Source organism: Capricornis sumatraensis, chromosome 9, assembly GCF_032405125.1.
Source record: "Capricornis sumatraensis isolate serow.1 chromosome 9, serow.2, whole genome shotgun sequence".
NCBI lineage: Eukaryota > Metazoa > Chordata > Mammalia > Artiodactyla > Bovidae > Capricornis > Capricornis sumatraensis.
In genome coordinates, this window is record NC_091077.1 from 107,964,194 (window position 1) to 107,991,486 (window position 27,293).

The window sequence follows — 27,293 nt, forward strand, 5'->3', positions numbered from 1 at the left end:
CCCAGACTCACATGTTGTTTCCTAAACGATTCTCCTTAGTGCTTTCAGAGCGTAGTATCTTAAATCATTCCTTTATCAATTTTACTTAAACTTGAAACGCTCAGACTCTTCCCAGGTCGTTATGATTAGTCTGCTTTCATTTTTCCTCAGTACAAAACTATTTTAGATTTATTAGGTTTAGATTTTATTTTGAAAAGTGATTGAACAGACTATTTTAAATATTTAAAGTTTATTTGTTTAAGAGCAATGGCGAAGTAGTTGTGAGTTCAGAGAACATTTGCTAAGGTGCTATGTTTTAATTGCCTTTTTATTGTTTATACTTTAAATCAAACTTTATAACTAGCTGTGTGGTACTAGTTTATTGATGTCAGATTATCATACAGAGAATTAAGTTTACACTCAAGTTTTAGTTGTGTGATTTGTCTAATGAAATTAAGGTGATTTTGCACACTGAATACCGCATCTTATAATTACTCCGAGGACCACAGTCAAGAAAGTGCTGAAGATGGAGAGAAGTAACGTGTGCCTCTGTCTGTGTAGAAGGATGGTATTATTTTGATGCCTTACAATACGAAGGCAGAGTTAGCTTGGGGACTGTCACCTATATCTAAGGAGTATAATAATTTCCAGTTATGGTATTTGAAAGTAATTTGTAGAATCTAAGAAAAATTTGTAAAGGAGATAAAACTGTCAAAGAAGAGCTGGCACTGGCTTTGGTGTGCCCGCGGGCAGTGCCGATTGTGAGCGGCTCTGTTCTGTTCCTGCTTGCGGACCCCGAGCTCCCTCCCGCCGTTAGCTGGAGCTGCGCAATCTGGAAGTGCGGAAGCGAGTCCCCTGAGTGTCTGTGTCGGGAGGGTCTGGGAGGGCCGCGCGTGTGCGGGTGTGGCTCCCCGGCTGCGCATTTCTCGTGGCTCTGCACTCTTACCCTCTGTCCTCTCGCCCTTCTCCCAGCGTCCGCTGCGCCTTCTGAAACCGCTAACACAGAGCAGTGCCAAGCACAGACGGAGAAGACGCGGCTCCTTCCAGTCTTCCATTCCTCTGAACCAGATTTCTTTCTCCTTCTAAATGCAGATTAGTAAATCGTGCACTACCAGAGCAGCAAGGAGGAGGATGCTAGTGAAGGTGGCCCACCCTGACAAGTCGGGGAGGGCTTCAAGCCCATCCTGGACTTCAGAACACTTCACAGCCTTGTGATAAAAGAGGCGTGTTAAATGGGGCCTTTGGACTTACTTCACCCTTATTTGGAGAGCAGCTTTATTTTATTTTTTAGGCAAGAAAACAAAATGTGAAATTGGGGTACTTTTTGAACTGAAACGTACTTGGTTTTAGATGTTGGTATTTTGTAGGTGCTTCACATGTACTCAGAGTACTGTAGGCGTTTGGATGGCGTGTGTGTTTTCTTAGAAACGTGCTCTTTATCCCTTGTGACTTGGTGTCTCCTTCACTGTGAGTGGCGTTTTCTCTAGTGTTTTGTTTCTTCTTCCGTCCGTTCCTGGGAGTGTAAAGTTTCTGTCCTAGAACCGATATTGTGTATAAGTGTTGTGAAAAGAGAGAGTGCTTTTGTTTTGTTGTTTTCATGTTTTTACCTCTTACAAGATGGCTCACTAGCTTGGGGAGACATAGCACCAGTACACAGCGGTTTGCTCTTCACCAGAAAACCTCACACAAGATAGATTTTCATTTGTCAACAGGGAGATACAAAGTGAATACAAACATTTGCCATTTTTGTCTTTGGCAACAAAACAACCTTATTTTACTGCGTTAACTTCTAAGATCTTTTTATTTGTGAAAATCAGCCTGTTTATGTACTGTGCGTCCCTCCAAAGTTACGGCGTTATAGTCACTGGAGAAATGAAGTTTTCTTCTAGTAGATGAAAATTACATTTTGATTGAACATCATTCCTTATGCAGTCACCCATAAACATAATGTCTTTGCTGTCTTTTCAGAAAATGGCTACAGATGTGATTTCTGAATTGACAAGAAAATAGAGCATCTTAAAGTTTTAGGTAAAACAGATGGTATCTTTGTTTTAGGCAAAGCTGTCTCCGAGTGAAGGCAACTTAATTGGTGACAAGGCTCTTGGGGTCAGCCAAGTTATGTACAGTTTTTGTGTCTGTTTCTTTTTATTGCTTTAGTATCAAAAATTTTAAAATAGTTGGATAGGAATATTTATCCTTTTCATTGATTTGCTATTTCCTGTTATACAGTGGGAATAGTTGCAAGATTTTTCAACCTTATTTTGTTTTAAAAAGTTATAAAATGACGTGTTGATTCTACTTTGGTTGTGGTTTTGTTTCTGCTTTTAGAAATGCTTTTCTCCGTGTAGGAAAGACTGAAATATGTAGTTGTACTTGTGACGGTTAAAGCTTTATAGTACTGAGTTGCATTTGCAGCTGTGAATCCTGGTAACATTTATGACACTAACTCTGCTCCTGTCCTGCTGGGCTCCGGGCGGGGCTTGCTGTCGGATGCCTGGAAAGAGCAGAGCTGTGAAGGGAGCGGGGGCTGAGAGTTGGAGGCTCCTTCCGGTCCCGCCTCTGTCACCAGCCCGCTCTATGTGTTTAAACGTTAGTTCTGTTTGCAGTATGTCTTGAGAAAGAGAGGGCTGTGGATAATCCCCAGGGTGATGTCCAACTGACATTTAGTTGTCTGTTATATACAAATCATTTATAAAGCATTCACTTGCATAATCACTGGGAAAGGAAGTTGGGAGGTAGAAAACTCTAGAAAGTAACCAAGTTGGTTCAATAACTGGGACACAGGAGAAAGAAACTTTTCCAAAATATCAATGTTGCAAAATGAAGACCTGTGATATAGCTTGGGCTCCCCTGGTAGCTCAGCTGGTAAAGAATCCAGCTGCAATGCGGGAGACCCCGGCTTGACTCCTGGGCCTGGAAGATCCCCTGCAGAAGGGGTAGGCTACCCACTTTCATATTCTTGAGCTTCCCTGGTGGCTCAGACAGTAAAGAATCTGCCTGCCGTGTGGGAGACCTGGGTTCAATCCCTGGGTTGGGACAGTCCCCTGGAGGAGGGCCTGGCAACCCACTCCAGTATCCTTGCCTGGAGAATCCCCATGGACAGAGGAGCTGGGCAGGCTCCAGTCCATGGGGTCACGGAGAGCCAGACATGACGGGGCGACTAGGCACGCACACATCCCCACTGCCTCCTACAGAAAGTAAAATCCTGAGGGAGTAGCTTGTGTGTTATTCGAGTCATCTAGAGAAGTAGCCTTTGTTTCACCCCCTCAAAGAAAGCCCGTCCACCCCAGTCCTCCCCCTGCAGCTGGGTGGGGACCATCAGAGTGAGGGCTCTTGGCTGAGGTGGAGTGGCGTGGAGCACTCTGATCAAGGAGCGTTCTGAGAGCCTTGGAGAGCTGGAGCTGGGGTAGACCTCTGCTTCCACCGCGTGCACCCCAAGGCCTTCACCTGCTGGAGAAGGGCGGGCCACCTGCTCTGCCTCCGAAAGGCCTTAGGCCCTGGCTAGTTAAGTGTGATTGCTGGCTCTTCATGGTTTTAGGATTTCATAAGCTGGCTGTAAAGCTTCACAGAGTTAAGGAAAGCACATCCCGTATGCTTTAGGCCCTGTTCTAAAGGCTCATTAGTGGTAGCTGTTTGGTGGTGTTCTTATTGTTGTTAACATCTGAAAGGTGGGAGGAGAAGGGGATGACTGAGGATGCCATGGTTGGATGGTATCACCGACTCAATGGACAAGAGTTTGGGTAAGCTTCGGGAGTTGGTGATGGACAGGGAGGCTTGGTGTGCTGCAGTTCATGGGGTCGCAGAGAGTTGGACACGACTGAGCGACTGAACTGAAGTGACCTGACTAACATCTGAAAAACTCTGTCACTTAACAAGTCAGTTTCACTTTGAATTAAAAGGAGTAAAAATATTCCCTTAAGATACAGGGGTTGTTTTTACAATTTTATTTTTGATTTACTGCTTTGCCTATTAGTATTATACGCAAACGTAATTCTCTCCACAAACTAATATCTTCTAATGTAGAACTTTCTGGAATCTTTACTTAGTAGTTGCCTGTTACTGGTCTCAAGGGAGAGCTCTCGTTAGCAGTGTCTTGTGGAGTTCTGGATTTCGTATAAGGCATCTTCAGAGATCGGGTGCTTGGCTGGCACCGGCAGTGGCAGCCGCTGCCGTCATCTTGCTGCTCCATGAAGGGCGTCTTCACACTGGCAGTGCCTTTGCTTACTTGCCTTTTGAATCTTGTCCTTGGGTGAATGACTTCCATGAGATTAGGTTTATAACATTTTTGTCCATGAATTTTAATTTATTTCTCCTGAATATAGAAAAATCGCTGAAATAAACTTTCACGTGTTAAGAAATTCAGGCTACATTTATGTGCTACTGTATTCAAGTAAAATCCTAATTTTGATTGCTGAGATGAAAGTGTTCTATTCCTAAGTGTTGAATTATTTTTCTTCTTAAATGAGGCCAAATAATATTTGTTACTGAATCAACTGGAAGCTTCCAGAAAACATTGTGTTTTATTTTTCCTCTTGCAAGTATAAATTCTATATCTGGTTATGGAAGAGAAGTGTGATTGTTATTATATAGTTTCTAAGAAAGCTTTTATGGAAAAACCGTTAAATGTCTAGTTAAGAAGGCCTGTTTTATAGAAATAGAAGGAGTTTTAAACTGAGAGGCCTTGAGACTTATATGAAAAAGTCTTGGGCATATTTCAAAGGTTAAAAAGTAAGTAGAATTTTAAAAGGTTAAGAATAACCACCTTGTTCAGTGTAAGGGACTGTTAATTATTTCCTTTTTACGAAATACAGGTCTGGGAGCTTTCTCCTCGCTTCTTGGTTTTTGTTAGCTGTGTGCACTTGCTCAGGGTCAGTGTGGATCTGGGCTCCTCAGACCTCGTAGCTGGCGCATGAGAAAGCAGGAGGGAGTCCTCCGTGGGAGAGGGGTCAGAGGCGACACCCTTCAGTCTTTGCTGGGCCCAGCTCCAGGAGCCCTGAGCTCTGCCCACTGCCCTTTGCCCTCCCCGCCTCCTGCCCCCATTTCCAGCACTCGGGATCTTCTCTTCTGTGTGCAGTGTGGTCTCTGTGCTGGGAAACCGGAGCTTGGCCCTCGTTTTCAGGAGGAGCAGTATGACCCGGTGTGTTCGTTCCCTAGTGCTGTTTTGACAAATACCCACACACTCAGTGTCTTGAAAAACCACAAATGTATTATCTTAAACGTTTAGAAGCCAGAAGTTCAAAATCAGTTTCACTTGGGTGACGAGTGTTCGCAGGGCTTGTCCCTTGTGGAGGCTCTGAGGGACAACTCTGGTCCCTGCCTGTTGTGTCTTCTTGCTGTCGTCGTGTCCCTAAGGCGAGTCCGAGTCTTTGCGGCCCGTGGACCGCAGCGTGCCCCGTTTCCCGGTTGCATCAGTGTCTCGTGGCCCCCTGCAGTGCTTGGCCTGCGGTCCCTTCCACACACTGTCCTATCGCTGGCAAATTCTAAAATCTCATGTCTTGCTCTACTCTTCAAAAGCAAAAGAAATGTTTAGATTTCTGGGCAGTTCCCAATGTTTGGTATGTGTGCTAATGGGAAAGCCAAGTGTATACATGAAGCTTCCTGCGTATCCTGCAAGTACTCTTTAGCCTCTTTGCCCACACAGTGAAGCTCCTCTAGGGTTTGTACTGGGCTCTGCATGGAACTCAGCCTTTCCTGTGCTGAGAATTGGCACAACCCAGAGTAGAAAATGGCTCGAGAAGGCAGCTCTCTCCTCTGAAATTCTCTTTTCAGCAATTCTCTGTTGCCTTCAAGCAAATGATTACTATGTTTTATCTGGTTTCCTAGTTGGCCCACAGAAGCGAGAGCTCTTGTCATCAACTATTTTATCTCTGCTGGAAGTGGAAGCACCATTTAGTGTTCAGCTTCAATTTGGTGAAAGAAAAATGCTCATTTTCTCCACTTGAGTGTTTATATTTCTATTGATTTTTAAGAACACTTTACAGATTTCCTGAATTTGATCTCCTTTTATTTTTTCATTCTTTAATCTTTTTAATATAGAAAATGTTCTAAGCATTTTGTTATCAAATCTGTCCGCCTTTTACTTTATTGCTATATTTTCTATTATGGTTAAAAAGATGTTTTGTACCACAAACTTTACATTTATTTTTCCTACTTGTTTTCCATCATTTTTTTCTGTCTTTAAATTTTTTAATTCATTGAGAATCAATGTTGGCATTGTGTTTAAGTGCATTTATTTAACCATATGTCTTGCCCATCTACTTGTAGAAATATCATAAGATTGTTTTGTTCCCTTTCTCCCAATAAGAGGATTTCAGTGGGATTTTGGTTGGCGGGACATAAAATTCATAAATTAATTTTTGGGAGAATTGTATATTTTACAGTAGTTCAGTTTTCTCACCTACAAAAGTATATTTCTCTTCATTTTTTATGTCCCTCAATAAAGCTCTGTCAGCCTCTTTGTATATATTTTGCTTATTTTTAGTAAAGTTAATTTGTAGTTTGAATCCTCTCCTGGTTGATTCTCGACCATTCTGCTACTGCTGCTGCTGCTGCTGCTAAGTTGCTTCATTTGTGTCTGACTGCGACCCCATAGACAGCAGCCCACCAGGCTTCCCCATCCCTGGGACTCTCCAGGCAAGAACACTGGAGTGGGTTGCCATTGCCTTCTCCATGCATGAAAGTGAAACGTGAAAGTGAAGTCGCTCAGCCGTGTCCAACTCCTAGAGACCCCATTGCAGCCCACCAGGCTCCTCCGTCTGTGGGATTTTCCAGGCAAGAGTGCTGGAGTGGGGTGCCACTGCCTTCTCCGTCCTGACTGCCATCTCTGTGTGCATCACAACACGCTCTGTAATAGGGTGTACAGAGCCCTCACTCCCTCCCCTGTTGTGTTGAACTCAGCAGCAGTCAGCACAGGGGCTGTGCGGTCACAGGTGTCGGTCTGTACCCGCGCGCGGCAGGAGGAGCCTGCGCGGCCCGTTCCGTGCTGCTCCTTAGCGTGGCCGGGCGCCGTGTGGTGGCTGCGCGCCTGCGTTCTGTGCACCTGTTCACCCCACTGCCTCCCCACGTCGTACCTGAACTCTTGTTTAAGGTGTCTGGGACATGTGTGGTCTTGCTGATTTCTCTCATTTAGATTTACATATGCCTTACCTAGAAAAGCAAGTGAGGTGGCTCAGAGACCTGGGTTGATTAAAACATTGATCCCACCATCCATGTGATTTGTATACCAGGGTCCTTGGTCAGGAGGGTCTTGCAAGAGAAAGGAGAGATCTAATTGCAGTTGATATTCTTCTTTGTGCCAGGTCTCAGCCCTGGGATTTTCCAAACATTTTATTATATAACCCTAACTGCAAGCCCGTCTCCTGATTTTATAGATAAGGATCTTAAGGCTTGGAGAAATGAAATCACTTGTCCAAAGCCTCTCAAATTATACGTATGATTGTCGGCTTTTGAACTTGAGTGTATCTGACTCCAGAGCTTAGGAGTCACAGAGCTGGTTGTGATTTTTGAAGGTCTAATGTATCTCAGAAAGGCTTCTTTTTGGTTTTTAATATCTTGATTTTTATTCTGATGGCTATTATTGTGAGCATTATGTTTTAAAACTAGGGAACTAGGTGGACTAGATGAATTAAGTTCCCATCTAGAAATTGTAGCTTTTGTAAACAGGTAAAACTACATATTTTCGTATTCAGAATAACTTAATGTAAAGGTTACTACTCCTCTTTGTATTATGCCCACTAATGAGGCTATTTAGAGAGGTTGCATGTATTGTTTGAGGTGAATTTTTTAATGTGCTGTCGTTGATCAGTAATCAGACAGACTGAACTCCAGTTTTTGCTTTTATTGTTAACTTTCTCTTTGATCATGAATCTGCCATTTCTCTCATCTTTGCAGAGGGGTTAATTACATAGTTTCTCAACCATATCTTTTGAGGAATTAAAATAATCAAAATGAAAATGATTTGATAAAACCATTAGACTCCACACTAGTAGGCATTATTCACAAATGATAAAGTCCCCGCCCCGAGATTCTTGCTTTAGTCATTCGTCAGCTATTTATTGAATGTTGTTTCATGCAAGGCACTACACTAGGCACATGAAGTTACAGTAACTTTTCGTATGACCTGGTGTTTGTTTAATTGGTTTTAAACTTTACTTACAGGTGGCATTTTTCGTTTGTATCTTCCTTTCACCTCCGTAAATGCATGTCGTATTTTTTAATGTTTTTTAAAACTGTAGTTTAGTTTTCTAATATTTTTTAATATTGTTTGAATGATGTTTTTGACTGTTGTTTGAGTATGCACTAAGGTCATAAGATAAATGGCCTTAAATACTTTTATATACTACATGTAAGTATATACTCTTATAGACTCTTCGCTGTATAAGATTTTTTCTATTCCACTGTTCTAGTTTGTAAGTTTTCTTTCACAAATGTACTGAAATGTAAACAGCTTTTTGTTCATCCTGAGCTTTCTGAAGAGAGAGTGTCTGTGGGGATCTTTGGCATCAGTGAAGAATCTGTCTTCACATCTGTGGAGTTTTTCCCAAGTAAACTTGGAGCTAAGGGAATCTCCACAGGAAACCCCATTTGTCAGAATGGTTGTTATGAGCATGTCCTGTGAGTCAAGTGGTTAGGATGGTGAGGGGTGCGGCTGAGTGCTGAGCCCATTCTGGCCCCTGTAACTGGTGGAATCTTGCAGCATACCTGACCTCGTGAACCTTAGCTCTCCTGACTGTCCAGTAACGGGTGAAACGCTATGTTTGGTAGGTTACAAGCCTTCGGACTGAGCTTGGCATACAGGAAACGCTCTGTGAGTGGTGCCTCCTGCGCCACTCTTGCCAAGGGCCCTCTTCCCTTCATGCTGCCCTGGGTCCAGCCCTGGCAGGAGGTCCGCCTGGGCCTAGTCATTTGTTTATAGTAGGTGTTGGTTAAATTGCCTCAAAAATAGGACCCAGAGGAGCACTGTTGCCTTAACGTGACTCATGCCTTAACGTGACTCAGATCATTTCTACAAAAGAAGTTAGGGAATTTTAAATAGACTCCTCTCCATTAGAATCTGCAAGGACAGAACCACATTTCCAGTGGAATTCTAGTTCTTCATGAAACGATGCCCAGTTTGACATGAACAAGCAGATGTTCCCCTTCCCGTTTTCTCTCGGCCGCGATAGAGCGCCGTCTCTCACTTGATTGGCAGCTGGCATGTGAGTGCTCCATCCTCATGAGGTGAAGGCTGTTCTCTGTATATAGAGACATGGGCTAAGTACCTGTAGCCCCAAGTCGTGGGGGCTGAGGGTCAGAATGAGGACTAGGAAGCGGGCTTGGTGACAGGCAGATGTAGGAGAGATTGGGGGGAGGTAGTTCTGAGCTTGCTATGCCGTTTCTTCCAAGGTAACATAGAAATGAACTATTCCCCCTTTTCAGAAATGTTACTCTTTTCTTTTGTTAGTGTGGATGAAACATTATTATTTTTTAATAAGTGAGTATGATAGTTTAATATGAAACCTGTTGGTTCCACTCATAGTTGAAAGGTTGAAAAAGGCTCATGTTTGGAGATCCTGACAGTGTAACCGGTGTCTTACCACTGAACACAGTAGTGCCGATGAAAACCTGCTTCGTGTGTGGTAGTGCGCTTCCTTCCGCGGAAGTGTGCCTCATGGGTGCTCATGCTCTCTCTGTGCTCTGCTTGCCGTGTGCGTAGATGGGAGTCTGTGCGTCAGGCGCCTGCGCGCTGTGGCGCCCCTAAGCGCGCTGCGGGCCCTGAGCGCGCTGCGGGCCCTGTAACCGTGTGAGAGAGTTGTCCTCCTAGTGCAGCATGCTCGGCTACTCCGCACACTTAGCTTGTGAACAGACTCCTGGCACGGCAATTACACAGTCGTTTAGTACAGAAGAAACGTCATTCTGGTCAAGTACTGATTAGCTACTAACACGAAACAAAACAGAACCTAGTTCACAGCGTGTTATAAAAATCTGTTTAATACTGCACAAAATGAAATATATGGTTAAAGTTAGTATTTGCTTTAAATGTGAATCACTCTCTTTCTTATCAGAAGGAATCAGCGTTTTGGGTGCTTGCTGCCTGAGTTCATTTCTTGGATGTGTTGTATTCCATTATCGGAGCCTTTATGACCAGCTCTGCGTAGTGGGGCATCCAGAGATTCGCAGTGGAGATTCTGGACTCCATCCCTGGCTCTTCCTCAGGGCTTCCACAGAACTAGGAGGCTGGCCTAAGCCTTCACCTGCAGAAACAGGCTACAGAGAGCGCTTCTCATACTGGCGCTAAGCCTCTGGATGTGTGGGGTTCAGTAGTAAGCCACTCGTTTCTGGGACGCTGGCTTGCACATCTGATGCTGGACGTGAGTGGTCCTCGACTGCCTCCTGCTCTCGCGCGGCTGAGGGAGGCAGTGCTGTCTAGTGGGCGGCGCTGAGCCCTGGCATTTTTGGCTTTCCAGGTGTGAGTGTGTTTGGAGAGCGGTCGGGGGAGCCAGGCTCCAGTGGAGGGTGGTGGGCGAGCGGGTGCACATGGGTCGGCAGGCGCCTTCAGGGGAGCCTGCCCAGCACGCCTCTCGGGGGCGGTGCGCCCCCTCTCCTTGCTTCATGGACACAGTGGGGTTTGGTCTAGGACTTCGGGGCCTCGGGGCCTTTCGTAGATTCTTGCTTTTTTTGTCTTGTTTTTGACTGCGTGCTTCCAATGCTCTTTTCTCAAATATACGTGGGATCTCAGTGAACGTAAATGACGTTAGAGCTCGTCACCCTGAGGTGTAAGCCTAATAGGAGCTAATAGGAGCTAAAGGCGCTCTTACGTTGTTGCCTTTGGTATGCTACAGCAGTGTCTCAATCCAAAGGGCTTCTCCTGATAATGCGTGAGTCAACGTCTTGTGGGTTTCCTGCCGCACCCTCTTTTTCCTTTGCCCTTCGCTTTCGTTTTGGTCACTGTATTCATCTTATCTCCTAATGAACCATTTTCAGTGCAGCTGGAGTGTGCAGGACGCGCGCTGCTCGACTCTGAGGCGCACTGAGCACACGGCGGCAGCTGGGACCCTGTCTGCTAGAGTCACGGGTGAGAGGGAGGCGTGGTGGGCTGCCTGGCCCTGTGCTCCTGAAGTCGTGGGAGTGTACAGGAATGTACATGAAGGGATAGGAGCTGCCCTGAAAGGGTTCACTGATGAATCGGTTGTGTTGTTAGTCAGGTTTCCTCTCTGAAATGCTGTTTCTTTTATTTGAAGATATGTTGTAAACGTATTATAAAGTAAAATCATAGGTCTTACAAAGAATGCATAATTCCTGAAGTCTATGACGTGATCTAGAATGTTTCTACTCACAGGCAAAGCCATGAGGCGGTGAGGACCTAATGCTATTGAAGAAACCAAGGCTGTTAAGGGCCTCAACTGACAGTTATTTAAATATCAAAGAATTGAGAGAGAACTTTAGGAAAAATAAGTAAAACCTTGAATATTCTTAACAAATATAGTTATGTTTAAAACCATCATGTAAAAATTAAATGTTACGTGATGGATGTGTGCTAATATAAAGTATTGCTGGAAAAAGTTTGCCAAAACCTCATTTCATTCTAAGAACTGCACTTATTTGCAAATGTTGCCTAAACTTGTTTTAATAGTCTCTATTTCCCTTTTCTAGCTAAGTTCCAATCAGTTTTTTACCACTGTTTATTATAAGGTTTCAGCCTCTTATTTTAAATGAATTTGCTTCAAATGATCTTTCTTCTGGGACCGACTTCCTGGGATAATAAGGACGCTGTTTATAAAATACATGTGTGGCTGCATGCACAGCCATATATCTCACTGTGTTAGTCATCTAAGACGAGTGTCAGAATTTTAATTGAAATTAATTGTGACTAAAATGCAAACGTTAAGGGATTCCCTTGTGGCTCAGCTGGTAAAGAGTCCACCTGCAATGCGGGAAACCTGGGTTTGATCCCCGGTTGGAGAAGGGAAAGGATACCCACTCCACTGTTCTGGCCTGGAGAATTCCATGGACTGCATGTATAGTCCATGGGGTCACAAAGAGTTGGACACAAAATGCAAACAGGCAATGTATGTGTTTTCTTATTCAGATTAGGCAAGGATCAGGGTATTGTATAGGGCTGCTTATTTTAGATTAATAAATGCACAAATGTCATTTTATAGGGCTTGGAAATAACGATAATAGTTCTGTTGCTGTCTTCCATGTGTATAACATTTATTCTTAGAAGTGAGTCCTTGTTTCGTTACCCTTTGTGCAATGTGGTATTTGTTACGATGAAAATTGCCTGTTCTCTGAAAGTTTTACTGGGATGTTTCTGAAAATTCTTCTCCTTTTGTTGGCTTTGTGCTTATCTGTGAGTTGAAATCTTACGAATAATGTGGAAAAAGGACAAATATTTTGAGACCCCACTAGTAAAACAACTGTTTTTACAGGTACCTCGTGGTCTATAACCCCTTGGAACAAGCTCGAAGCTCTGTGGTCTCCGTCTGTGTGAGCTCACCCGCAGCGCAGGTGTCCTCTGCTTCAGGAGAGCCTGTGGAAATCCAGATTAGTGCAGTGTGGGACACGGCAAATACTGCCTCACAGACAGTCTACGAGGTATGCCCGCGCCATGGGGCGGAAGGAGGCACGGCCAGTGTGTAGTTGGTAATGCTGCTGTTGTTAAGTTACAGTCATGCCTGACGCTTTTGGGACCCCATGGACAGTAGCCTGCCATTCTCCTCTGTCCATGGGACTGTCCAGGCAAGAACACTGGAGTTGGTTGTCATTTCCTTCTCCCGGGGATCTTCCTGACCCGGGAATCGAACCCGGGTCTCCTGCACTGGCAAGTGGACACTTTACCGCTGAGCCACCAGGGAATCCCCACTGGCCAGTGAATGACTCTAAAGGAAAATGGACCCTTTGTTTTCCAAAATGGTAACATCTTTGTTAGTATGTAGATTGATGTTATTTTTAGTACATTATGAGTATGTATATTGTTCGTTTTTTGTAAGTGTGTATATTCTAACTCTCCTGATGTCCTGAAGTAATCATTCCTTGTAAAATTTTGAACTTTTTTGCCTAACTCAATTTAATGAGTTGTAAGTATTGAAATGAAGATAAATACCTCCTTCTAAATAACTGAATACTTTCAACTTTTCATTGCAAAGATGACAGTAATATCCCAAGAAAGACTTTTTAAATAAATAAGATGCTTCTTTTCTGAGATATAATGGTGAAAAAAATGTCTGGGTTCAAGTCCTAGGTGTTTTGGGAAAATGTCTTGAAGTACGCAGTGTTAAATTGTGCCCCCCATCACTGGAAATGTTGGACTGCTAGAATTCAGAGTACGACTTAAACTGTATTTCTGAAGACACAGACAGGGAATCTAAAAGAGAATTAAAAGCCATTGCTGGCTGCTTTTATGAATTTATTATCCTTAAGGAAGAAAAGAAACTATGATTCAGGTTTGGATCAGGTTTTACAGGAAACCGCTCACCTCGAGATTGGAGCAGAAGCTCCTGAGAGGTTGGCTCCTGTCCCTTGGTGGTGCCTCCTCCGTGCCTGTTCAGCGTCTGCTGGACCCCCAGGCACTGATGTCTGGTATTGACTGAGCTAATATGCTTGATGTTTACATTGTTACATTTATTAGTTTTTTACTTTTAATGTACTGAATTACCATAGTATTATAAAATGATTCCTGAAATCACTGTCACAGTAAACCCTTACCGTCAGGGGGAATTTCCCCATCTGAGCCTCCGTTAAGAGCACTGTAGGAGAATTGAGGGTGGTCACGTGATTTCACATATTGAATAAAAGCCTTAATGTCTTTGATAGTCCTACCCCCTTGATTTTACTAGGTTCTCTAGATAAACAGAAATGCAAATACTCCACCCATGTTATAAAAACATTGAATAGTATTATATTCTTTCTTAAATACAGTAGTTTCTTATTTTTACTAGAAATGTAAATAGTTTCCTTTCAGTAGATTGCGTTTCTCTTTAATAACTTCTCTCCTTTATCTTTAAAGATATCTTTTCTAGCAGAGATGCCACCATTGGGACTGAAAGTGTATAAGATTTTGGAAACATCAAGTTCAAGTCCACATTTAGCCAAATATGACCTATATAATGGTAATATAGCAAATGAAGGAATTTTCAACATGAATAATATAAAAAGTGCTCAAGAAGCTATAACTCTAGAGAACTCCTTTATTAAGCTGCGCTTTGGTCAATCTGGGCTTTTGGAGGTATGTTCCAAGTAGGTGTGAAATTTACAGAAGGCGTGTCACTTTTATTATAACATACACAGACTACCTACGTAAAGTGGGAAAAGGGGACCCCGATATTCTGGAGGAGAGCATGGGGAGGTAAGCGTGCCTTCTCCTCGTGGTCCGCAGTGCCCACTCCTGCTCACGAGTGTGGTCTGTGATGGTGCTACCCCATGGACTGGTTACTAGTCCACAAGGCAAGTATGCAGTTGGCGGCTATTTAGAAATGTTTATGGAAACTTTGAAAGTAATTAGAGTAGATTTATGCCTATTAAATCTAATAATAAAAAATGAGTTTATATTTGGCATATCGCTTTAATTTTTTTAAATTAATTTACTTTCATTGTACTTCACCAAAATGCTGCTCCATGCATAGTGGAAATAAAAATAAATTCACTCCTTTATACAGAAAGTTTGAGAAGTACTGGTGTAATGTCTTAATTTGTATATCTCTTTCTTTGGTGAAATGTGTTCTTTTTGTGGAGGTTTTAAGTATAAAATTTGGAGTGCTCATCCAAGAATTGTGAATATTACAGGCTGGATGCTAATCACTTATAAATCTATCACAGGGTAATTTTTGAAAATAGACATATGCATGTAGCTAGATACAGTAAGTTTGTGTCTTAATACTGACTCACACTAAAACAAATTTATTTTTTATCCTTAGGAAATGATAAATAAAGGAGATGGTAAAAGTCTTGAAGTGAAAGTACAGTTTTCATGGTATGGAACCACAAGTAAAAAGGATAAAAGTGGTGCCTACCTCTTCTTACCCGACGGGGAAGCCAAGGTAAGAGCTGATGCCCGGAGCAGTGGGTAAGCGCTTACCGGAAGAATGGTGAGGAGCACACTAAATGCATCTCAGTGCTGTGGTCGTCTGTTAGGGATAGCTCAATTAGCTCCACTCTTACGTAGCATTATCGACACTTAGCAATTTCTAGTTGAGTGTTAGGTGAACAATAATTTCTCAGTGTTGGAATTCAGTAAGGATGCTAGAGTGGACAAGGGCTCTGTTTGGAAAGAAGCTAGATTTGAGTGAGGATTAGTGCTGCTGAGCTGTTCCGTACCTATGTGGCATGGCATAGATACAGACACAGAATGCCTAGCCATGTGGGGAAGATAGACTGACCACTGAGCCGTTTTTCTCCTTAACATTTAGCACTTCAGAAAACAAACAAAAAAGGTGTTCTCCTACCCTGGCTGCACACTTAATGCAGAAAACTGAAGAAAACAATATTTGCCGGCTATTCTACAAGCCCTTGAAAACCTTTGCCAATGTTGTATTTTTACCACATTTTATTCTGTGTGTATCATTTTCCCCCATTTTAAAGGTTTACCTTCCTATGTGAATATATTTTGTTTTTCATTGTGACAATGCTCACAGTCTGATATGCTCTTGGAAAACACATTTTAATGCACACTTTTGTGATTTAAAACTTTAAGATGAACGAGGTCTGAGAGTCTGATGCGTTATATGGTAACTGTAGTTGATAGCACTGTGTTGGATTATTGATATTTGCTAAAAGAGTAGAACTTAAGTTTCTCACATTAAAAAAGTGTGTGTGAGTATTCTATATATGTGGAAGTAAAGAATTTCCTGTTGCTGCATATGTACATTTTACATTTTCTCCCAATACTTTATTACTGTAATATTGGGATGAGCTTTCTTTGTACAGTGCTAATTATTTCCTGAGAATAATTTCCTAGAAGAGTCATTTTGTGTGTCTGGAGCCTTTTAAGGCTTTTGATGTATAGATACTACTTATCTTCCTTATCTCTCTAGAAAGATACATATTCATTCGCAGCAGTGTGTTTTTGAAAGTAGCTGTCTGGCATACTACTCTAAACTCTGAGAATTAGCCATATTAAATACTTAACCTGTACTCTAAACTCTGAGAATTAGCCATATTAAATACTTAACCTGTAATAATAGTAAATGAAAAATATTTCACTGTTATGATTTTTGTGATTATTCGTAAGGTTGAACTTTATAGTGCTTTTATTTATCTTTCATATTTCTTTTGTGAGTGTCCTGTTTAAGTTCTTGGCCATTCTTCTATTGATATGACTTGTGGATCTATAAAGATTTTTCATATATTATAAAATTAATCCTTTTTCCTACTTATTGAAAAATATCCCCTCAGTGCATCACTGAGTTTGTTATTTTCTTTTTCTGTTATAGTAGTTTTTAATTTTTGTGTAGTCCATTTTGTATTTGTTTCTTTAGAGTTTCTTCCTTTGCTTTTACATTTATACCAACTTTCTCCACTTTAAGAGAAATTAAATATTCTTTGTGTTTTGTTGCCTAGGGTCCTGTCTCCTGAAAAAGTTACTTTTGCTCTAGAAAAGCCTGCTAACCAAAATCAAATATAGATGTTAAGGGATTGTTTAGGTCATGCTCAGAATTCTAGTCATTTGTTGTTTCTGTTTTTTAAATCATTGAGGAATTAAAGGTAAGCTATAGATCATAGTAGACATTTCAGGATGAGCAGTTGATCCTAATTATAAGCTACATCAGTGTTTTCTCACTTAACAGCTTTTGTCATTACACAGGCATTTTGTTTTGACTGACTTAAAAAAAAATAGCTGTGCTATAGAATATGATACACAGACAATTGCAATTATTTTATTTTTAAAAATTATTTTATGTTTAAATAACTCTAATATTAGACAGTAGGAAAAAGAGAATCATCACATGTTCACAAAGAAGAAATAAAAGAACTCCAGGGAAAGAGACAGCTGGGTGTACCAGGAAAAGGTGGGGGTCCAGGCATCACGCTTCTACCAGGGAAAGAGACAGCTGGGTGTGCCAGAGAAAGTGGGGGTCCAGGCATCACCCTCCTACCAGGGAAAGAGATGGCTGGGTGTGCCAGAGAAAGTGGGGGCCCAGGCATCACCCTCCTAGGTTTCATCCTGCTCTGTGACTGTCTAGCTATGTGGTAATTAGGTACAAGAACTTTGTTAGCTGTAGAGCATTATATTAAATTCAGAATACTTTTCTCTAACCAAGGAGGCAAATGTGGAAGAAAATTACACAGTACCGACAATCTCGTGCTACACTGCAGACTAGCTTTGTATGCTGTTGTTGAGCCTTCTAAGATGTGTAATACTTAAAATTCTTCATAAGTGCTTTAGATTTCATTTCTTTACCATACAAGTTATATGTTTTATTCCCATAGTTTTTTGATTCTAGATTCTAAATAATGAAAACTAAACCAGTAGTTGCCATAGTTTTTCCAAGTTTGTAAGCTGGCTTCATATCTGCTTAGTTCTTTCAAGTAGCAGGGCAGTGTGCTTTATAGAGCAGTGAACCTGGCTGGGATTGGGCCGTGTTCTGAAGCCTGCTTCCAGGTTGTTTGAGATGAGTCCCTGTGGTCATTCCAGCCACATGCTCCAAACCCTGATCATTAGGGGGCCGTGGTTATAATGTTTGCCTGGGAAACGTCACTGCTGTAAAAGTATTGCTCTTTCTCATAGATAACATAGGGACCATGTAGAAAAATTTTAATTAGAAATTTTTATGGCAGGGAGAAATGTTTGTAGATCTTCTAAACCAATCAAGTTGTAACATTTTTGTTTTCTGTTTTCAGCAGTTTTTGTCTAATGTAAAACCATATATTCAATTCCTATAGCATGTGCTTCGTCTGATACCTTATAAGGTTTGATTTTCTCTTACTGTTACAAACATCACATGATATGTATTTGCCAATTTGGAAACTATAATAAACATTCCTTGGAAAAATTGAAAGCCAAAACATTTTTCTTAAAAATGTGATTTCCTCCTCAGCCTTATGTTTACACAACACCACCCTTTGTCAGAGTGCAACGTGGAAGGTTTTATTCGGACGTGACTTGCTTTTTTGAACATGTTACCCACAGAGTTCGACTGTACAACATACACGGTAAGAAAACAGAGAAATGCAGTTGTGAAGCAGATGTGTACTGGCTCTTGAATTCTTGCTTTTCCTGTGTCAGTTTTAATCATTTAGCAGTTGGTTTTTGAAGATGACATAATCATCTGTCTGAACTTGACATCATACTCATCATATGACTTTAAATGGTGGTATTTACCCTTCGATAATCAAAAACGGGAACACTTAGCTCCCGCATAGACATGTTTTTTCTTCTGTACATCTTCTCTTTCTTGGGCTCCCCTGGTGGCACAGAGGGTAAAGCGTCTGCCCGCAGTGCGGGAGACTCAGGTTCGATCCCTGGGTCAGGAAGGTACCCTGGAGAAGGAAATGGCAGCCCACTCCAGTACTCTTGCCTGGAGAATCCCATGGACAGAGGAGCCTGGCAGGGTACAGTCTACAGGGTCACAAAGAGTCAGACACGACTGAGCGACTTCACTTTAACTTTCTCTTTCTTATTGCAGTGTTTGTCATAAGTCGTGAGCTCTTTTCTCAGATCTAAAAACAATATAGTATTTTTTTATTTTAGGAAGTAGAAATTATATCAAATGTGGCTTTCAATGAATGGATCACTGACTACCTTTTTCTCTCTCACATACACACAACCTGCCTCAAATATAGAATTTATTGCCATAGTGAACATTATTAGAATTTAGCTTTAGAAGAGACATATTCTGTGCTCATTCTGTTTGTTCACAACTCATTAGCTTGTAGCATATAAAGTCAGGCAGTTTATCACTTTTAGCACAGTACTGAAGGAGCTTCTTTATTAATCAAGCGGTAAGAATAGGTCTTTGATCTGTTTGGAAACTGAACTGTAACCAGTAGCACTGGTTTTTCCATACGATTTAAATGGACCTATGGTTCCCAGTCTCAGAATTGTATAGTTAGGTTGGTTGATTTTTAATTCACTGTTTTTAGCATGGAGTACCTTTCCAACCACACTTTTAATCCTAGTAACCAGACCATTTACTATTGTATCAAATTTCTTAGTAAAGAACCTCATAAAAAATGCCACTTTAAATGTTTTGTTGCTGTAAGCTAAGATCAAAAAATTAGAAGAGGAAAATATTCTTTTCCTGAATCTGTAGACAGGTAGACAAAAAGCGTTTCAAAGCAAGTAATGAAATACAAGGACAGGCACTGATTACTTTGTGGGTATTGTGGGGAAGCAGAGGCTGCTCTGGGCTTCTGTAGTGGCCCGGGAGTAAAGAACCTGCCTGTCAATGCAGGAGATGCAGGATCCATCCCAGAACTGGGAAGATCCTCTAAAGAAAATGGCAACCCCATCCAGCATTCTTGCCTGGGAAATCCCATGGACAGAGGAGCCTGGCAGCCTACAGTCCACGGGGTTGCCAAAGAGTCAGACACAAATTCACAGCTAAACAATAACAAAAGCCTGCTGTGTCCAGGGAATTTCTTATTTAGCTAAGTTCAGTTTTCAGATTTCAGTGTCTAAATTTGACTTTGTTTTTAACTTTTTTTTAACTTCAAATCTCATTGATGCAAAAATCTAACAGCAGCTCAAGTTTATCCCACGCACTGAGACATCTAGAGGCAATCTAAGGTCTGGGTATTTATTTTTTAATTATTATTTTTGTTTTGGTAATACTCCAAGTACCCAGTTAGAATTTCAGGTATGAACAGACTTCATGATGTGATGATGTCTTATGTGATATATTTTCAGGGTAACCCATGATTCATATGTTGAGTTGAAAAGTAAAAGTTCTTCTAGATGGCAGGGGAAATCGTACTAGACACTAACTTGGTGTCTTTAGCAATTATCTGCAAACATTTTGAAAACTACAAGAAAGTCTGTAGTTTTGAAATAATGTTTCAAAGCTTTTAAGTCAGAAACACTTTTTGGCCTTTGTTTTGTACCCTTTGTACCCATAGGCCATTGTTTAGCATTAGTGAGAGCCCTAAAATTCCATCTTCAGCTATGGCCAAAGGTTTCATCTTACAGATATAAAGCAGCATGATCACACAGAAGGTGTGCCTGTCTACTTTTAAATTTTGCTTACAACGATTGTTTTTTGATGGGGAGGTTCTGTCTTGAATTCAGCACGGTGCAACCTTGGTCCAGACCTGCGTGGTCAAGCTTGGTTTACTGTTGCTTGTCATCAGTTATTTTGAGAAATAGGCAGTGTCTCAGAGTGGGCTTCCATGCTGGCTCAGTAGTATATACAGGAGTGCAGGTTTGATCCCTGGGCTGGGAAGATCCCCTGGGGAAGGAAATGGCAGCCCACTGTGGTACTCTTGCCTGGGAAATCCCACGGGCAGAGGAGCCTGGCGTGCTGCAGTCCACGGGGTCGCAGAGTCGGAGAGACTGAGCAACTAAATGACAACCTGTCTCGGAGTAAAGCCCGAAGCAGCGTGTCAGATTCCCACAGGCGTGTCTGCGTAACTGCTGCTGCTTTTGTTTAATTGCATTTGTTCATCAGTGCCGCTTCTGAGTTTTCTTCGTTGTCCACAGGATCTGGGTCTCATATCAAAGGGTGGTTTCTGTGAACTCAGGGGCCCTCGTCCACCTCTGTGGCTGTAGCTTAGCTTGCTGTCTTGCTTCAGCTGCCAGCTTGGAAGTTGTTATGCTCCGCCTCGGCCTGTTTGCTTAGCCCAACAGATAGGCACTTCTCAGAACTAAGTAGCTTGTCTTTCCTCCTCTCCTCCCCTCCTGTCCCCCACTGAGCGGTCAGAAAGGGGCCTGAGGCAGGAGCAGGGCAAGAGATATCACTAGCTCCCCCCTGCTCTCCAAGGTGGCAAGGCTGGCTCTGATTAGTCAGTTAAGAAATAGAGGTGGTTTTGAACTGGGCGCTTAGAGTATTAGCATAACAAAAATAATAATTTTAAAAAAGAGTTCAGATTGCCCCTAGATGTCTCAGCGGGTGGGATAAATTGAGCTGATACTAGACTTTTGGCAGCCTGAAAGCAGGAAGCTTCAGAAGTTGGTGTGAAATGACAGATAGTTAGATAAAATGTGATTTTAAAGTGATTCTCCAGATGAGCTTTACTGTACCTGCTTGGACTGAACCTGAAGCCAGCGTATGTAACTACTCACAGTGACAGACCCGTCTTCCCTTTTACTCCTTCAAGCCTAGAGTGCGTTTCGAGACTGTGCAGGAAGTGGAGACGCTGGGCCACCTGAAGCGCTTTCTTCCACACTGTGCACCCTCCATGTGTGTCGCTGAGACCCTCTCAACGTGTCTCTGTCCTGGGGGAAAAAAAAAAAAAGCCCAGCTGTGGAGATGGAGCCTTTTCCCGGTGGCCTCTGTCACCTGTTTGCGTCTATCCTGTCTCACACGCTGCTGCATGAGGGCACAGCTTGTCTGGATCCTGTCTCCCTGGGTTCTAATTGAATCACTCAGCCAGGCCTGGGACGGAGATGCGAAACCTTCAGGGTGCTTGCCTCTCTAGGTGTTCCCGATACCTGAAGAGCAGTCTGTGGCGCTCGGGTGTCTGTACTGGGAAGCGCTTCTAAACTTCGGCCTCGTGTAGGACTCTTGTAAGCTAAGCTGAGTAAGCGATCAGAACGCATAGGCAGACGGACCTGATGTTTGATGCTGCGAATATTTCAGCCAACTTCCATGCTTTTGTAAATTGACTCTGGCTTAAAATTTCTTGAGATAACAGAAATATCTGTTCTTGAATGTAACTTATGGATCTCTTTTCTGACATAGACGAATTTTCCCCTTTTAAATTGAGAATACAGTTATTTAAATGAGTATTAACGACTAGAGCCTGTTGTTAGTACTAAGTTCAGGATCCTAGGACAAACGGGGACTGAAGGGAAGGAAACTGTTGATATTTTATGATTACATCTTGTAACAGTTTACTAAACCATTTAATCGAACGAAAGATTGTCTTCTCTCTCAGCAACAAGAGTATAGAAACAGAAAGTGAGTTAATATTATGGATTGTCTTACTGAATTTCTGTTATATTAAACCTTTCAAATTCTGTTTACTTGAAACATTCTTTTAAAAACCTAAGGTAATGCAAATGTGAAAAAAATATATTTAAATTCCTCAGAATCTTTTTTAGTTACTCTTTGATTCTTCTCTCCACAAAGTAACTTTTGCCCAAATTAAGCTTTATCAGAAAAAGTCAAGGACAAAAGTCAAGCAACACTTCCCAAATTATATAAACTGTGTGTTCATTATTGATTTTGAAACAAACTGATATGGGAGGCCTGGGTTCAGCCTGGCTTCTGGTTTGTTCTTGATTTGGTATTTAACTTCAGTTTCTTTATTTGTGTTCTTTCCAGATTCTGAAAATAATAAGCAGTACAGTTTAAAGTCTCTCCTTAACATCATTTAAGCTATTAAAAACACTGTGGTTTTATTTTCATTATCGTTCAGACATTATATTCAAAAAGGTTCCTAGAAATATTGAACTAAAGGAAATCTTGTGCTCATGAGCTTTAAAACCTCCAAAAGATCAGAGAAATTTCAGAGATTTCTAATGAAACATCATGCTTTGCCTCATAAAAGGTTCAATAAGAAACCCTTTTCATGGTGACCATAATTTAATGAAATGCCCTTTTAGAGCATTTCATGATTTCTAAAAGATTCTTTTGTTTGTAGAAAATAACATTTTTCTGGAGGAACAGGTGAAAGAGGTAGGGATTAATTTTTTATTGTAGTGTAATCATCTTTCATTAAACGGAAACTTTAAGTGTTACCAGATATGCTACGTTAGCTTTTATCATTAAGCTTGGATTAGAAGATAGACTACAATACAAGCCAAAAGCCCTAACCCCCCTGTGTTAAGTAGTTCGATACTTTACCGGCACCAGAGAATGCCTGTCTTGCAGCGATGATCAGCGAGTGGCATTTGCTAGCTCAGTCTCACTTGTCTTCAGAGTTGTAACTACAGACTCGGGTGCCTCGTTGTCTGACGTCAGCTGCTGCTTTGAAGACTTAGATTGGTTGGTTGCCAGTATGTCGTGCACGTCGTCACTGGCTCGCCGTTCGGGTCTCAGATCTGTCATAATATACACCCGCAAGGCCCTTTCCCTCCTTCAGAACTGTGTTCTCCTAGGCAGCTATTTGTGAGTGAGTGAGTATGTCAGTGTGAACCATGTTTAAGCCCTTAGGCGAAGTATCTTAAATGCAGTACTTTCACCTGTTTCCCACCAGTCGTGTTATGAAAGTGTAGCATGTAATGGATTTTGGCAGAGAGCACAGAGCAGCCTGGCGTGAAATGTGATGGACTGCCATCAGAAGTGGGGAGACAAGGCTTTCCTTTGGCTGAAGTGACTGATGATTTTCTTCCATGGGCATATTTGGTAATCAAAGAGAGCTTGCTCAGTTTTCCTTCTGTTTTGAATATATAATCTAAATGGATTCATAACATGACCCTTAACTTTTGGAGAATCGAAATGAACTTTATCCAGTTAAACATGTTAAGAGAGTTCACACTGGGAATGAGAGATCTGAACCTTTAGTTTTGCCTCTAAGCAAACTAGAATGACTTTGAGTTTGTTCTGTAAGTTCTTAAGAGAGAAAGACTAGGTGGTCAATTAGGCATCACCATCAAAGTGTCTTCACAAAACTTACTTTCACATGAAGTTTCTTTGGTGCTTGGCTTCTTGCTTCTAAATTCATTTTCTAAGAATGCTTGAATCTGGGGCTTCATCCCTGGAGTCCTTTCACTTACAAACAAGGTCTCAGAGCTTCTTTGAAATTGTTTTTATTTCCATAAAAAGATTCATGAGGATATTAAAATGGTTTGCAATCAATCTCTCATTTTTCCCAGGACTACATTCCATATTTAGCTTGATTGAAGAGTAAAAAGCATTAAGTAAGTTATGACTAGACAGACGGGTAATTAAAACGTTTTTGGAATATCAGAATATGCAATTGACTGCTAAGGATTTTTTTTTTCTGTTAATTGGAACTTAAAAAAAAAATGAAATAAGTGGCTATGTGTTGAATGTGATTATTCCCTAGAGCCATGAAAGGGAAAGTTGTTCTAAGGGACTGTGCACACGTTCTGGTTGCACAGATTCAGAACTCAAAGGTCATCTTGGGGGCTGTTTGAGAGCAGCTGCTGCACCAAAGGCACAGCTTCCTAGTAGGAAATCGCATCGTCCTCCACAAGTGTGTGCCGAGCTCAGCTGAGACGCAGGGGCCAGGGTAGGGCGCGCAGGGGATCGTGATGGTCCAGAGCCCAGGCCGCAGAGACAGCCAGGCTGTCAGGCCAGCCCTCACACCAGCTTCGTTTGACCTTGTGACAGTTACGACCTGCACCGTCTCGGTTTCATTATCCTGCGAACAGTGACAATAGTCTTGGAGTGCTGGAGGATGAACTGAGCTCATGTGCTTAAAGCCTGGCACATCCTAAGTGGCGGATCTCCTTAACGGGCGCAGGCCCAGTTACGCAGTGAGTCCTTGGAGAGTTGGGGAAGTTGGGGAAGATTTGATTTTAAAAAGTGAGCTTTTGAGAGGCTTGGTCTTGGAGAAATGTCATTTGAATGGACAGAAAGGAGGAAAAGTAGATCACAAAGTGTAAAGTGGATTTGTTGAGATCAAATTCCCTTGTTCTTACAAGAATTTGAAGAATCTGTGTCCTTGACATTTTTGTAAGTTGACATCTAGTTTTTCTTTATACATTTAAATTTTTGCAAAGGATGTTATATTTGGCACATTGTAAATATTGCCATTTTAAAATAAGCATAACCAGTCCATAGCAGTTTGATACTAAATCATGCATTTTTGAAAAGCCTGAAAAAGCCCTTCTTAACAGTTAATTTCATATCATTATTTTCTCCTTGAATTCATGTTTCCATTCAACTTCCCCCACCAAATTTTACCTCAATATAATACTTTATACTTAAGAGTCTTATTATTGGTCAACTTTTCATTATTCTTCTGACACATATATGTTTTAAGATTCTGTCATCCTAAAACTCAAAAGTATTAAATTTCTTCTAGATTGAGTTATAAAATTGTTACTAATAGTATGTAATTGATCAAAACATAATTAATATATATATTACCATATTGATAATTTATTTTATAAACTTTAATAGAAATATTTTTCGTATTGAAATGAATTGTACCTTTTGTATCCTAAATGTTTATGCCTTCACTGGTGAATGTACTTACTGCTAGAGTGAGATAAGTTTCAGCATTTGTTTTATTCTTATTTTTAGTTCTTATAAATTTAAGGCAAAGGAATGTTGCAAACATAAATAAGTAGGTGGGAATAGAAGGAGTTTAGTTATGGGCATGTCATCTAATTCCTTGAATTCCTTCTGAGTTATGTTCCATAAATCACAGTGATCCATTGCCAAACATTAATCAATTATTTTTAATGATCTACTATCTGACAACATTATTAGGTAACCTTCAATTTTGTTGAAAACCAACAATTGGAAACCGTGTGTTTTGCAAAAATCTTTGTTCCTACTCATTAAAGTTCAGTCAGACACCAGTACTTTAATTGTTCAGTTCCACAGGAGTTAGGGAGGATAAGAGGAATGTGGCTGCCTTTGTTGTGTGTGTTCTTGTTTTTTTTCTTTGGTGGGTGGGGAAAGTTAGAAGAAGGAATAGTCAAAGTGTGGTTAAAAAGGAAGAATCACGTGCCTGCATGGCAGGTTTGTTTCAATGAAATCTGATTTTCCTCTCTAAAGGCAGCTTGGGAAAGAGCATGTTTGCGAGGACGGGAAGCAGGTGACTCCAGAGTGACTTTCGGTGTGGAGGCAGCCAGACCGTGAGACTCCTCCAGCATTCCTCCCTGCCTGCGCTAGACCAGCCGAAACCTGTCATGCAGGTCATGAGCTGTTTATTCGCCTTCTGGGAGGAAGCCAGGGTTAGTGAGACCGATTGTTTGGGATCTGAAAGAATGTTAGTGATGTAGGTGTTATGTTCCTCCAAAATGAGACTTCCAAGAAAGCGTGCTGTTTTTTTAAAATCAGTGTGTATTAGAGGGAAAAGAGGGAAAGGACAGCTTCCTGTTGCTGTTGTCTGTGCTTCAGTTATCAGGGCTTTTTCACCCACGGTGTACTCGATTGGTATTACCTTTAACCAGAACTTGCAGTCTGTGTGATCAGAATTCACCCACAGTGTACTCGATTGGTATAACCTTTAACCAGAACTTGCAAAATGTTGTACCTTTCCTAGTATGCACTTACTTTTTGCGTCATTTTGAGAGTACGTGACGTGAAAAGCATAAAACCTGTTGACTAGTGCCTAGCCATGGCAAGTTGATCAGTAAGTAGCGGTAGTTAGTTATCTAGTGCTTTATGAGTGAAACACAGTGATGCGCTATCACTTTCTTAAATTTGAGTCTTGGAATGAAATTTACTAAACTTTATATTCATGAAAGCAGATGTTAAAATTTTCACTTGTGGAGAAATAATGTGAACATTTACAGACCTGGAAATCACCAAGTACCTTAGAGGATAAATTAGATCGTGTAATGGATGCTAAGCTGAGTTAGTCAACATGAAGAAAAAGGTCATCTGGTTGTGGGAATTACTACCATTTCTATTCTTGGTACATTCAGATAGGAGTACATTTTTTTAAAATATAGTAATGATAATATTTGCTTTAAAGAAACATCATCTCCATGCTGACCTACTAAATTTATCATCGTTGTGAGAACTGTCATTTAAATGTATGTGCCTACCTAAGCAGTATGTATTAATTATTAGTAATGACCACGTGTCAGTCCCCAGTTAAGTTGGATACATACATTTACAAAAACAATGTCACAAAGTAAACACACACCAGGAACATTATTTTTCAATTTTTGATCACTTAAGTATGAAACAAAATATTCCCCAGATTGAAGGGGAGCTGTTCCAAATGAGAAGCCCTAGTTTTTCACGACAGCTTTTTCTGTCCTGCTTCTGTTCTGACGCGAGGGCCCAGTCCTCTGTGTTGACGCACAGATTTGAGAGAAGGGCTGAGGACAGCAGATTGATCGCAAAGTTCCATTTCTGCCCCAGAGCCAACGTTTTGAGGACAGTCACTGAAGACCTTGCTTTAAATCTTGGATGGGTTTCTTTTAGGATTTACTCTGCATGATATCCTATCTGTGCCAAATTTCAGTTAAACTTGTGTTTGGTGGCTTAGACACCTCTCTTGGGGCCCCCATCATCACTTTTTGTTTTTCCAGGTGCGGGTGGGCCAGGTGCTGTTTCTCCATCTGCTCTGGTGACTTGTCCTCA

At 41.4% G+C, this 27,293-nt stretch overlaps 1 protein-coding gene across 1 annotated transcript in view; it reads left to right on the forward strand.

Annotated features, from left to right (window-relative positions):
• The window catches only part of MAN2A1 (mannosidase alpha class 2A member 1), a 197,526-nt gene that overhangs the window by 132,884 nt on the left and 37,349 nt on the right, over positions 1 to 27,293 (forward strand). The window contains exons 13-16 of the mRNA XM_068979768.1: positions 12,390 to 12,555; positions 13,967 to 14,185; positions 14,874 to 14,996; positions 17,994 to 18,108. Coding sequence (XP_068835869.1) covers positions 12,390 to 12,555; positions 13,967 to 14,185; positions 14,874 to 14,996; positions 17,994 to 18,108 — 623 coding nt within the window. The remainder of the gene's footprint in view (positions 1 to 12,389; positions 12,556 to 13,966; positions 14,186 to 14,873; positions 14,997 to 17,993; positions 18,109 to 27,293) is intronic.